Source organism: Poeciliopsis prolifica, unplaced genomic scaffold (genome assembly GCF_027474105.1).
Source record: "Poeciliopsis prolifica strain line A6 unplaced genomic scaffold, Auburn_PproV2 SCAFFOLD029, whole genome shotgun sequence".
Classification (NCBI taxonomy): Eukaryota; Metazoa; Chordata; class Actinopteri; order Cyprinodontiformes; family Poeciliidae; genus Poeciliopsis; species Poeciliopsis prolifica.
The window spans coordinates 5,685,556-5,699,632 of record NW_026562404.1 but is presented as its reverse complement, the minus strand read 5'-3'; the positions used below and the strand labels follow the sequence as shown (position 1 = coordinate 5,699,632).

At 40.1% G+C, this 14,077-nt stretch overlaps 1 protein-coding gene across 3 annotated transcripts in view; it reads right to left on the bottom strand.

The window, feature by feature from the left end:
• Positions 1 to 4,799: 4,799 nt before the first annotated feature.
• The window catches only part of rarga (retinoic acid receptor gamma a), a 56,945-nt gene continuing 47,667 nt past the window's right edge, over positions 4,800 to 14,077 (bottom strand). For all 3 annotated transcript variants that reach the window (XM_055049469.1, XM_055049468.1, XM_055049471.1), the window contains 6 exons: positions 13,902 to 14,043; positions 11,837 to 12,000; positions 11,431 to 11,607; positions 10,725 to 10,929; positions 10,025 to 10,183; positions 4,800 to 8,941 (listed from right to left, as the gene is read on the bottom strand). In XM_055049469.1, coding sequence (XP_054905444.1) covers positions 8,574 to 8,941; positions 10,025 to 10,183; positions 10,725 to 10,929; positions 11,431 to 11,607; positions 11,837 to 12,000; positions 13,902 to 14,043 — 1,215 coding nt within the window. In that variant the 3' untranslated portion in view covers positions 4,800 to 8,573. The remainder of the gene's footprint in view (positions 8,942 to 10,024; positions 10,184 to 10,724; positions 10,930 to 11,430; positions 11,608 to 11,836; positions 12,001 to 13,901; positions 14,044 to 14,077) is intronic.

The window sequence follows — 14,077 nt, the reverse complement described above, 5'->3', positions numbered from 1 at the left end:
CCTCCATCTTAAGTCTGGGGTGACGATAGCTAATTATAAAATCAATGATGCCGGGCTGCCTAGTTTACAGCCCCCTCTAAAGCCTTAACTGGGAAATCACTGTGGGATTGATGACTCCCTCACTCTTTATCTCTTTTAATTAGAAATGTAAAAGATATGAAGACCCAGAGGCTAGAACACATCTCCTAGTTTTAATGACCCTCGACACCTCCGTGTCCAGTGCTCGGTACCCTTCCCCAAATTTCTCCCCGACACCTCCTGCTCTTCACCTTTTCTCCTCCGTTCCCTTGTTTGTTTCCCCTGCCTCTCTCTTGGCACACCCTCTGTTCCCACCTAAGTTTCCCTTCTTTTTTTTTTTTCCATCATCTTTTTCTGCAGTAAGTCTACTTTTCTGCTCACGGGGGGAAGAGGTGTTAAATTTATGGCTTTTCCACTTGAAAATGTTCCTCACCTTCTCTTCACCTCTTCTTTCTTCTCTCGACTGATTTCCAGCTCCCTGCAGTTTCTCTATATTAGTGACAAATATGAAGCTCATCTCATTTTGTCAGTTTTGACCCAAGAAGGAGTCAAATGGTGAAATATGTGCTATTTTACAATTCAGCCCTACCCCTAAGTTAAAGCATTGTGCATATATTGAAAATACAAAGAGGCATACAAACTATGTAAATGCTGAGAGCCGCCGCAGGACTGTAGGCTGAGGTAAATTAAATTCACACAGGACAGGTTTACAGACGCATTTAAAGCAAAATGAAGGTGAAAGTGTTCGACTGCTGCTGCAGCCTGATAATGTCAGACTTGCAAGGACCAAAATCCATGTTTGAATAAAACTACCTGCTTTCGGACTTTTAAGAGAATGGGTGGCATCGCAGAAATTAATTATAACCCCTTTATGATCAACCTGAACTAATTGAAAGTACTCTCATTCCAGATGCCCTGAAAGGTTGCTGACCTGTGTCTACTTCCCCTTTTGAAGATAACATTTTTGAAAAAATAGTTGCTCGTCAATTGCGACAGCATTCGCATTGTAATGATCTGTCCAGTAAATTTCAGTTGACTGCTAATCATAGCATTAAGTTAAAGTTAAATCTGTTCTGGCATTTTGTGCTGATTTATAGCCGCAAATACCTTGCTGTCCTGTCTTTATATTTTCTTGTGTCTTCCTGGGCTGGAGTCACTGAGGAAGCGACTGTCCTCACCATCCACGTGTGTTCTGCTCCTCAACTCAGAGTTCATCTGTTGAAACATGTTTTTCTCTTGGCTGATGCTACAGAACTCTGCTATCGACATTATTTCTGCACACTTTTCTCCAACGTTGAAAGTACTCTTGGTCAATTGTTTGAGGGTCTTTTTCTTTTCAAGCCACCACTCGGTTACAAGAAGCTGGCCACTCTTACGTTTGTTTTTTTGTTTTGATTTGTTTTTTTGTTTTGTTTTTTACATTGATTTCAGTTGTAGAAATTGGAAGAATTATTGCAAGCTCCTAGACTAAACTGAGACGAGAAAGAGAAAGTTGTAAAAATATAAATATATATATATATATATATATATATATTTTTTTTTTTTACAGCCGTGAAAAGACAAAATCAAACCTATATCACCTCACCTCCAATTTCTGCCTTTAGCACATCCTACATCAAACTATACCTTCCTAACTAGAGCACTCAGGTTTGCTGAGCTTTATCCCCTTGATCACTCTCAGAGGAGCAGGAGCCTCTCTGGGTCCATTATCTCTCCTGAGTGTCGACCGACTGAACCACCACTGCACTTCGTCTTCAGAGCTCCGTCTCTGTCTTCCTGCTTTAAAATATTCTAATTAATTTCTTTGGTGGGTTGCACTCGTGACCTACATTTATAGGTTCCTCACTGTACTTCTGAATAATTTATTGGCAGTGTCGGGAGAAATATTTCAGAAAAAGGCTTTTATTACTTTGTCACACATTTGGAATTTTATTTATTTATTTATTTTTTCCCCCCCCCATTTGGTTTCCAGGCCCGATTTCACCTCCATCACTGAATTGAGCGTCGCTGAAGTGTCTGGGATATTTAGAGATCCGTCCCGGCTCCTTTCAATTCGCCCAACCCTCCTCTGCTCTGCTGGTTACCATGGCAACACCTTTGACGGCGGCCCACAGTATATGAGGCAATTTGATTGTTGCTTGTAAAATAGTGTATAATGTATGGGCCTTATTTTAATTCCAGTCTCGGCGTTATTGATCTGCCTTTAATGACGGTTAATTAAAGAAATCGTATAATTGATAGAATCTCATCTGTGTTTATCGCCCTCCTCAGATTCTCTGTGGCTCTCTATTAATAAAATCAGCCTGAGAAATTAGTATCCCTTCCTTGCAGCCTGAAAGAAGCAGGCACTGTTTACAATCGACTGCCCTTTTATCGAGAGGATTCCTGCTCGATGAAGATAAGGGATCAGTGTCAGTAATCGTGATACAATCATGAAGGGCATTATTTTGGTTGATGTTTATGAGGACAATGTAAAAAAATAAATAAATAAATAAAAATCCAAAAGGGCGTCTCAGGGATTGTTTCTCTTTTGTTCTTCACTTGATTAAAAGTTAATTTGCGCTGTTCTATTTGTTCTAATTAAATGCAATTTCCTAACGTTGGCTTGTGTATCTTTTTTTTTTTTCCTACTTTCTGTTTTGAATTTTCTTCCACCAGCTCAAATATCACACGTTAATGTGATTATGGTTGAATCCAAAGCACTACATCAATTAATCAAGCCTCAATTTCGTCATAAGTTAGTCTGTCTAAAGAACAAAAACTTTTCGAAAAACTTTGCATCTGAAGATGATATTTTTATATTCCATGTAGTTTGAATCTTATTACCCAATTGTTTCCATCATCTGGGGAGAAGGGCTAAGGGGCACAGACTTTAGGGCACACTTGGGCTGAATCCCATTTAATAGGATTATCACTACCCCTATCCTTCCTAGCGCTCTGGGGTGCTTAATTCAGGTCAGTGTTGAAAATCCTCCCCTGAGAAATGGACACTCATTCAATAAGTTGATAATTCATCAGCTATTACTGGTTCTTTGCATGTAAACATAGATGCATACAGATCACAGTACCAGATGTAACCGTGTGCTATTTTTCAAACTTAAGGACACAGAAAAGAAACTTCCAAATGTACACTTATTGTGTATCAAGTACTTTGATGTTCTAACAAAAACTATTTGTTCCAAAGGAGCTTGCTAATATAACAATGCTCATTGTGAAACTTGCTTGAAATAATTCAAAATTATCGTTCTTTTTTTTTTTTCTCCACTAAGGCAATACATTAGGCTAATTTCCTTTTTATAATCTATTAGGAACTTTTCTTACCAAAAATTTAAAAACTTGCCCTTGAGAAAACTCAAAACTTTTTAGCAGCTACAAAGTAATTTCACTTCTCCCCATCTGTAAGCCGTAAAACATTTTGCAGGCCTGCTTTTTAGAAATGTAGGCTAAGGGGACTGAACCTTAATCAGCACAAAAGCAGCAAAGATAAGCAACTTCTTTATTTAAAATAGTTTTACATCACTGCATCCCTTATGTTGTGCAGCTTGGCTTGCACTGGCATATCTATTCCGATAATGTTTTTGTAAAGACTGGAAGATGCAGTATGGAATTTGTAGTTTAAAATATAGGTTAAGTTATATATTTTTTTGATAGATTAAAAAAAAAAAGTTTGGTTTGCTCCGTTCTGATGTGTTATCCAAGGGTACGATAAATGAAGCAAGCACGTATTAACAATAGACCGAAAATGGGACAATGTTGAATCAGCTTTTTGATGGAGAGCTCATTACACTGTGAGATGTCTTCCACACTGACCTCGTTCAGTGCAAAGGGATAATGGGAGTAGTAGCACTAGGGATAGCCCCCCGGAAACAGGAGCCAAAGAGTCCACCAATCCTCACTAATGTATTTTGCTTTTTATGACTCACAATTTTGATTTTAATCTAGTTAGATTAATTCTGATGCATAAAAGTCATTGTAAAGTATACTCAACGTTAATGCAATTTAACATATTTATTTAAAGCCAGACAAATCATACGACTATTTTCAAGCTTGTGATGAAGTTAGTTAATGCAACAGCATGCTTTAGCATCAGTACGAGTGTACTACTTGATAAATATATTGGCAATAAATGAAGACAAAAAAATAAATTAATTATTCACTGACATTTATGGGTTTGTAGTGTAATTTATGCAAAATATTTGCTGCAAGATTGTCAGCCGCACACAATAACACAAATGTGCACAGTAACACATTGAGTTACGTGCCGTTAATGCCGCAGGAGCTTCTTCAAGGAGTTTCCCATTATTCAGTGAAATACTGTAACATCCAGGGGAAAACTCAAGGTAGGAATAGCCCTAGTGAATGGTGTGTGTGTGTGTGCTGAACTCTTTCTATTCCCATTTCTTTCATTATGGTATTACAATCCAATTCTCCTTATTTACACTTTTCATTTTCTATGTTAATGAATACATTTATAAGTTTTTCATCCATAAATGAGACATAGCTGAAGGAAACCCACATTTCTCTGTGAGAATAGGAAGTGAATTATGGAAGCAGACCTTTATCTGATGTCCTTGTTCTGCAGGAGGCTGTAATTTATTAGCTCTAGTTTCCTATGACTCCTTGCAGTGTACCAAAGCCTAAAAGTCACAGTGCAAGAGCTCCCTCTACTGCTTTATCCCAGTAACAACTGAGTGGTATCCCTCCACGTTGTTTACACGGGGAGTGCAGGCGCACTTTCTGAAATGGAAAAAAAAAGAGAGACGCAATAAAAAGTCCAGAACTCTCACAAAAGTAGTTTATTGTGCCTCTTACTGTTTATATGGCTTTTCTTTGTATGACAAGAGTTGAAATAAACAGAGGATTGGCAACACATAATCTCAATGTTCTGCCAGCATCACCGCCACTAACAGCTTGCAGAGAAAGGAAGAATGAGGTCGTCACACAAGAGCTTTTTTTTTGTGTGTGTGTGTGTGGCAGCACCATGCTGAGGACATTCACCCACTGACCAAAGGACATTGAAAAGCATTCACACAGAAACATACACGCGAGAAGACCTGCCCATGTTCAGAAGACAAGTCTCATTGCTACTAGAAGAATGTTCATATTGCTTTAAACAGAGATTGAAAAAGAACCTCTGTAATGTACATCAGCCATGTTCTCCCAGCTCAACGCTCGTTATGATATTTTTGGCAATTAAGTATTGATACATGAGAACGCACATTCCTCTCCCTCAATAAGAGCTGAGGGCATACATTGGAAGACAAGAGGAGATAATGGCTTTGAGATCAGAAGGCAGTTTGCTGCACAAATGCACAGGTGGTTATGAGAGTCAGACTGGCATCTGTGCTGGGTTTTTGTTTTCTTTAGACCTTCGAGGTGTGCACACACAGAGGCGGCGCAGGGCGTGGGGCTTACAATCCACACATAGTTAGAAATACACACATAAATATTGCCTGTTTCTAGCTTGCCATAAGAGCATCTAGTGTTTGGTCCTATCTGAAAAGCCCTGAGTCTGATTAAAAATATCTTTCACAAAACTAAAAACAAAAATCTTGCACTTTGCCATAATCTGTTACATTGATGTCACTATGTGTGGATGTTTACGTCTAAGCTGACGTGTTCATTAACTGTGTCGATGTTCTATAGTTGCCCCAATTACAGCTTTGTGGCTCGTTTCCAATCTGTGGGTTTTGCAAAGCCGTAACCTGCTTCTATCAAGGTTTGCCAATTCTGATTTCTGCTTACAAATTTTTTCTTTCTTTTCAGCTTTTTCAACCAGATAAAACTCCATTAGGCTCCAGATCTCATTTACAGGAGAGGACTTGGTATAAATATACAACACAAGCTACAGAGCTTGCCCAAATGTTTGGAAGCAATGTTAACTTTTTGCACGCAATATAGATTTTTTTGATATACTCTGCAACATCTGTACTATCATGCAGAGCAGTCCAAGTCCAGGCTTCGAGATCTACCGTCCTTGAACTTTTACACACCTCCCTTCTGCAACACACCTCAATCAAATATCTCATCAGCTTTGCTTAAACTCTGCAGATGCCCACAAATGATCCATTCGTGTGATCCGGGTGTGTAGAAGCAAGGATGCAGCTGAAACTCACAGGAAAGTTGATCACAAGGACTTGACCCCTGATGTTGAGTCAATGATCAGAATACATTTTTAACAGGACTATCACATATTTGAGGTTTTTTCTTTTTTTTTTTTTTACTGAACTTTTCCTTCTTCAAAGCAACCAAAGTGATTTAAATAAGAGCATGACATACCGTATACACAATATGTCAACTGTATTTTTTTTTTCTTTTTACCTTTGCACAAAACTTGTGACTGTTGCGAATCTTAACCCTAAAACTAAGCCCTTTCTTTCTTTGTGCTCCAACATCAACAGTGTTGCTTAAATGAACGAAAACAATCAGATCATGCTATAAAAGAATTGACAAAAAATATTAAGAAGTCTTTTTTTGAAGAAGATATCCTCAAAAACATGCTTCCAAACTTTTGGCCTGTAGTGTGAAGTCAAAGAGTTGAAAATATTTTTTGCAGCTTTCCTGTAAAGCAGTTAACATTTAAATCTGCCATCAGTCAGAATTAAGCATCTTATATTAGCAATCTGCAACCTTGGAACAATTAATAATAGGCCTACTAATTGTAAAAAATAAAAATAAAAATAAAAAAAAGTCTTCATGTACAGTTCCTGGATAATACAGATGCCAATGTTTCAATTAAGCCCCATAACAGACAAGAGGCTGACTTTTCAAAAGGAATAAATCAAAGCAATTTTGCTGTAATATGCTCCAACTTCCAGTCATCGATGGGACATTCAAAAGGCGGGTACAAACTGACATCCTGTCGCAGCCGTCTGCTTTGTACCCAGAGCATCTGATCTCAAATCGAAGAATACTGCAAAAAGTAAGAATTGATGAGAACACACTGAATCTAGCTCTCTGCCATGGCCATCTGGATCTTCACACCAACTTCTGACAGATTTTGTGCTTCCTCTGACTTCATTTTCACAAACGGTGCACTGATAACTAGAACCAGCAAGTTCCTCTTTGAAGTAACAACTTTCACACCAAAGACAACTGTTGTCAGTGCAACTTGATAGCACTTTCGTGTGGTGCATTCACAGATCGGGGAGGGAAAAAAAGAAAAAAAGATTGGACTTTTGAGTTTCCAGCCAGCCAGTCAACCTATCAGGGAGAATCAATCTGAAAATCAGACGTTCACACGCCGCATCCCTAGTTCAGACATGCTGAAGGGGAATATTATGCTCAGAGATGGAGGCTATAATCCTAAAGGATAAGATGTGACCAAATAATTGACAAAAGTGCTACTTTATTGGTCAAGTGTAAGTCTTTGTCCCAGCACACTGAACCCTGGAGGCACATCTCTTACTAGGAGAAATCAAACTGTGTGTTCTTTAAGTGACCGAGGATGTGTTCTTAGTGCACATGAGAAGTAAGCACTTTAGTGTGAGTAACGCCTGATTGTGGCTGGAGTCCCTGCCTGTAGTCAAACTCATTCTCAACAGTTGGCTTTCCCCAATCTTTGGCACAAAGATACTTCCTGCACATATTGGCTTTAATGGCAGCAAAAGAGGAAAGAAAAAAAAAAAGTCAATTCCCTGATAACAGAAACCGATTGGGTCACTGCAAACACAATATTAGTTTTGCATGATTATCATTGAGATCTGCAGCAAGCTAAGGCGCTTCAAAAACAAAACAACCAAAAAAATGGAGATAGAGCTGAGCTTCTGCAGATCGTAAGGAAGACCCAGCGAGCTGTAATGATGCCTCTTTCCCTCTGAATGTCTTCCCAGGAAGCTTAAAAAAAAAAAAAAAAAAAAAAAAAAAAAAGAAAAAAATGCTAAAATAATTCATATATAAAGCCAGGATAAACACATGAAAGTCAAAATATAACATTATATAGATATGTATGAACTTATTTAGCAATTCAAACTTAAACAATCAGAAACCAATGTTCAAAAGCCACAGCCACAAACTAATAATAAAAATAAAAGGGTTAGCATACTCAATTTGGTATTGCCCTGTACGTTTGTTATAATGTGCTTGTTGTGATCCGTCGGAGTTTAACTGCCCAGTTCTGGTATCTGGTTTGGCTATCCCCCTATTTTAGATATCGAGAACAATAGAGGGAAAGAAAGAAAATATTTAGCTTTTCAAAGAGCTTACGTTCCTTGTCATGTCAACTCCTCTTATGGCTAAGCCAGGAGTTCATATGGTCTATTGACGTCTCTTCTTGACTTTTTGTTTCTACGGTTTCCGTGTCACGAGTCATGGACCGTGTGGCCTGAGTTGGAAGCGTCTGAACACTTAAGGCTGTGCTGTGCTCCAATCAGGAGGACACAGTGATGTGCAGCAAGAAGAGCAGCGGGAGGAAGGAAAGGCCAGCATTTTCTGTTTGTTTTTTTCATTCAAGAGGAAGAGCGAGTGAGGTTTTGTTGTCTGTCTATGTGTTAGAGTGTGTGTGTGTGTTTGGATGTGTTTGTATCAAGAGCATATAAGTGTGTGAAATGTTCTCTTTACTGCACCCTCCCCACAAGGCCTTTCCTTGACCCATCTAATTTATCCAAAACCCCCCAAGGTTCCCCGTCACTGTCCGAGCCCCGGTCTCGCTCCTCGTCTCCCAAGTCGTCGTCGTCGTCCTCATCCTCCTCTTCTGGTGACGGCTCGCTGCAGTTTTCTGTGCCCCAGCTGTCGTCCTCATCCTCAGCCTCCTGCTTCACAACCAAAGCTGGAGGCGGCGGTGGCGGCGGAGGTGGCGGGGGCGGCGCGCTCTCGTTGCACTCTGTTTGGTCATCAAACGCGTCGGGGTTCTCAAGCATCTCCCTAATCAGAGGAGGCATCGGGCCAGGGATCTCCATCTTCAGAGTGATAGCTCTTTCTGCACCTGGACATAGAGATCACATGAAAATAAACCATGGCTGTAAGAGTCTTTGACAATTAGGACTGCAACCCACATCCTTCAGAGGCTCATGCTCAGTAAGATATAATGAAGAAAACCTTGGAAAAACTAGTTTGTTTATTTCCATCCCAGTTTCAAGACTTTCTGGTTCTTAATAGAATCTCTTCGATGATTGTTTTTTACTTTTGCTTCATCCAACCTCCCATCAGCTTTGACTAACTTCCTTGTCCCTTCTAAGCAAAAGCATCCCCAACACAAAATATTGCCAGCACCATATTTAACGTTGAATTTTGGACAGAGCAGTGCTTTGTGAGATGTTCAAGGCTTGGAGTATTATTTTAACGCCTAACCCCAACGTAAACGTGTCCAGAACTTTATCTCCGACATTTCTGTTGAGTTTCTTAAGAGTTTATGAAACTGTTTGTTCACGAATGTCTGACAAACCTCTGAGGCCTTCACAGAACGGCTGTAAAGAATAAACTGTTTATTTATTCTGTTTGATAGGTAGGTAACTTTTGAAGGTTGGTTGCAAACATTTTTATTTTGAATTATCGGAGTAAAGGTAGCTCAATAAAAACGCATGGCACAATTTTCACAAGTTCTCTCGTTGCTACATTTTGAAAACCATGCACCATTTCTGCCATTATGCACTGAAAACCCCAATAAAATTCCCTGAAGCGTGTAGAACATGACAAAATAAGACATTTAAGGAGTATGAACATTTTTTGTGCTGTAGCTTGCTGTTTTCAGTCTTACTTTTTACCATTAATTACAATGAATAAAATGTAAAACTTTAAACGCATGTTATTCATCCACTTAAAACCGTTTTCACAGTTTGAAAACAAATACTTTCTTGAGGAAAAGTATTTGCTCAAACCAGTCTTGATTTTATCTACCTTCATTTGACCAGATCTGTCAACAAGTCTGTGATTTGAACAAATGCAAAAAGTGACATTTGAGACAAATATTACTTAGCTTTTAAGTTTTATTGTTACTTTCCTCTTGCCAACTTTCAAGCCACCAATCTGAAGCTGAACTCATTCTTAGAAAATGACTGAAAATACTAACCTTTAGTGCTGATGCCTCTGAGGTCAGTGATCTTCATCAACATGCGAGGGAACATGTGGGGCTTGTTGGGGCGACGGCGACGGGCGTAGATCTTAAGAGCCTCTAGTAGAGGCTCTTGTAGCTTATCTACTTTTTCTGGCTCCTCGAGATCCATGCGATCTGAAAAAAGAAAAAGAATTTTGAATGTATATTGAACTATTTTTTATATATGTTATGTGTTGTGAACACTTTTGAATTTACCAAAACACTTAAAATAATAAATACTTAAAAAACATAGACTGATTAACTGAGTGCTCCAGGGGAGCTGTGGCTACTATCCAGTAGCCTGCCACCATCACGTGTGAATGTGTGTGTGTGTGTGTGTGTGTGTGTGTGTGTGTGTGTGTGTGTGTGTGTGTGTGTGTGTGTGTGGTGTGTGTGTGTGTGTGTGTGCGTGCGTGGGTGGGTGGGTGTGTGAATGACTGAATGTTGTGTAAAGCGCTTTGGGGTCCTATGGACTTGATAAAGTGCTGTGCAAGTATAAGCCATTTACCATTTACTATTTCTAATCCACTGACTAACTGGCTTACTGTTAAGACATGTTTTATTCTATGCCCCAGAATAAAATTTTGTTAAAGCAATAACATTTCAGAAGACCCTATTCACAAAGATTATTTCTCCTTGCAGCTCACTGAATCGCCGTGTATGTACGTTGCAGTACCTCCACAAATGAGGCAGATGGCGCTGAGGAGACCAGTTTCAGTGTCATCCATCTCCAGGGGTAGAAGTTGGCCGGCAAAGGCAAACACCAGGTCTGTGAGTGGTCCGAACCCAGCGTTGTGCATCTGAGTTCGGTTCAAAGTCAGGCCGTCTGAGAAGGTCATAGTGTCCTGTTCAGGGGTGTAGCGTGTGCAGATTCTCAGCATCTACAAGCAATAACAAAAGTGTGAAAAAAAAAAAAACACAGGAATGTGGTAAAATATGGTGTAAGCCTATGATAGATATGTTTACTAGAGGACAAAACATCTAACGAAAGAGATAAATTTTGCTCATGGTAGTCATATTATCACAGGTGTCAAACTCCAGTCCTGGAGGGCCAATGCCCTGCAACTTTGTGCCTCTGCTGCACCACACCTGAATAGAATAATTAGGTTGTTAGCAAGGCTCTGGAGGGCTTATCTACACAAGAAGGAGGTAATTAAGCCATTTTATTCCAGCGTTTTGTACCTGTGGCACATCTAAAAGCTGCAGGACACTGGCCCTTGAGGACTGGAGTTTTACCAGGACAAACTTCCCTGCAGTACCACCTACACCCACCAGATACCAGTATAATCTCAGCACAATCTCAGCACGGGACAGCCAGCTCCTTATTTTTTCCTAAAAACTGAGTGTTGACAAAACAATATTGAGAAAAAGCAGCTCCTCACCAGGATGTCCAGGCAGGCCGACTTCAGCAGAGTGATTTGGTCAGCAATAGTGAGGGTGGTGAAGCCTGGCAGGCGCTTGGCAAACTCCACAATCTTGATGATGCATTTGGTGGAGAGCTCACTGAACTTGTCCCAGAGACCCAGATCCAACTGAACACGGTGGTCCGAGCTAGAGTTCTGAACGCACAATGGCAAACACAGTTCGATGCGTTTTATCATCCAGAAATATTCCACCCGATTTGCATGACGAGCCAAAGGTGCAACACATTTCCATTTTTCATCAATCAAATAAGGACCAAGATGAAATCCATTTGCATAGCGCATCAATCATCCAGACACAATGCAAATAACCTAATGGGAACTGAATTAGTTAAGCTGTGCATTTTTAGATATTAGAATGACTTACGGTGGTGTATTTTCCCAGCTGGCAAAGTGAAGGAAATGTTTCTTGGTGAGCTTTGCTGACTTTGTTGACCAGTTCTTCAAGCTCTCCACTTAGCTCGTAGCTCTCTGGTAGCACCACCTCCTCCTTCACATCCTTCTTCTTCTTGTTTCTGTCATTGCGCACCGCTGCATGGAGACAAAAGATGTAAATGAACAGCAGCTGCTGGCCAAGATTTGATAGTAATCTGCAAAGAATATTTGCAATACTTGAGATCAGTAACTGAATAATCGATCTTTCATGATTTGCACACTCACTAGAAGAAACAATAACTCAGCAGCAACAGAAGCTGCTCTTAAAGACACAGACACCAACACCTATCTCCTGCCTATCACCCAGTCACTTCCACGTCGATCAATCTGTCCACGAACACACATAAGCCAGCCCTCTCTCTGCCTCCTCTCCCTCCTCCACCTCCCATACTTTCCTTCCTCTCAGGATATCCAGTAATAGCAGAAGCACAATGTGATCCCGGTCTTAACACACATCCCACACAAACATTACACCCACGTACATGTCCCCCCGGGCTCTGCAAAAGGGCAAGAAACTGGCACTTACAACCGTCGACAGTGTGAAACAAAGAGGGCACAAAAGTGGCGACTGTGACTCTGCAAACGGCACGGATCCTGCCGGCGATCTCTTTGTCAAGAGTTTTAAATCATATTTTCTCCTGCGTTTGTCTTCATGAATGAAGACAGTGTTTGCTGTCAGCCAGAAGGGTACGGTTTTTGCGGTGAAACAGGAAGTCAGATTTATTTTATGAAGCGATTAGTCATATGACTGGTGAAAGTACCAGCCTCACCGTGATCACATCCTGGAAGAACTCATCATCTGCTTTTGTGACTCTGCTGCACAGTTCCCCAAAGTCCTTGCCTGAACATTAAAGCAACCAAAAGCGAATTGATGTGCTAACAACTTCGGTCAAGCGCACATTGCTCCATGTTGGCAAGTGTGTTATAAAGAGTCGGTCCAAGCTTCTACCGAGCCTGAAGCAGAATCGGTTCTCTGGGGGCACTTCTAATTAAAGCCACTGGCCACCAGCTACCACAGCATGATTAAATTTGCATCACTGCATTGCACATTAAATACAACTAGTTTCATGGTTGACTAATAAGGTGACGCTGAGCACTGGATGCCATGTGCTTTAATGGACTAAGACCATTAAAGCACATGGCCTTTTCTAAGACAAAACAGTCATTTTTAAGACCAACTCATTTGATCTAGAAATTACATCCAGTGCTTAGACACAAGCAGCAGAAATTAAGAAAAAGTATGAGTAAGATGTCCCTTTAGCAATATTATTATCCAACCATAAAGATATTTTTTAATAAAGCTACAAACAATGAATAACTTTCCCTCTTTTCTATAAATCCATATAAAATACACTGGAGAGCTAAAGCTAACACTGGGTGTGAGGTGGGATAAGACCACCTCACCTTAAATCGGAGTGTTAAAATAACTCAGATTTCAAAAATATCACAGCGGCTTATGCAAATCCTCTTATACGCGTTTGTAAACTGTTGCAGTGTTTGATTTGAGTGATTATTTACATAGAAGCTGATGATTAATTACACAGGAAATAGATGTAGAAGGTGAAACACTGAAAATAGAGCAAGGAAATTGTTTTTAGTCAAAATAAGTATTTGGAAAATAAGGAATGTGTAAAAATCTATAAAATAGCATTCAGTTAAGTAGCTGTTATGTTTTAGCGTTGTATGCAGTTTTTACACTATTCTCAGTATGTGCTTCACACTGGTGGTGCGCTGCCTCCAAGCTCAATGTCTTGTGCAAATAAACTTCAGTTTCTCTGTAGCAAACCACCCAATGTAAACACGACAATGGTGTGAAGGTTTACAAAATCTGTTAACATCAGCTAGATTTCAATTGTTTTAAGATGACAAAGTCTGCTTTGTTCAAAAATCCTCAACTATCCATTTGCACGCCCTTGGAGACCCTTTGTCCGCTTGTGGATCAGTTCAGACCAGGTTTTACAACTGGCTCTTTTTGTCTCCCAAGCCGAAAGACCCACCTTCCTTGGACATGCCGACCTCAAAGCACTTCTGCAGCCTGCAGTACTGGCAGCGGTTGCGTGTGACCTTGTTAATCTGGCAGTTCTTGTCTCGGTGACAGGTGTACACCATGTTCTTTTGGATACTGCGACGGAAGAAACCCTGAAGCATCAGGAAGCAAGAGACAAAAGAGCGC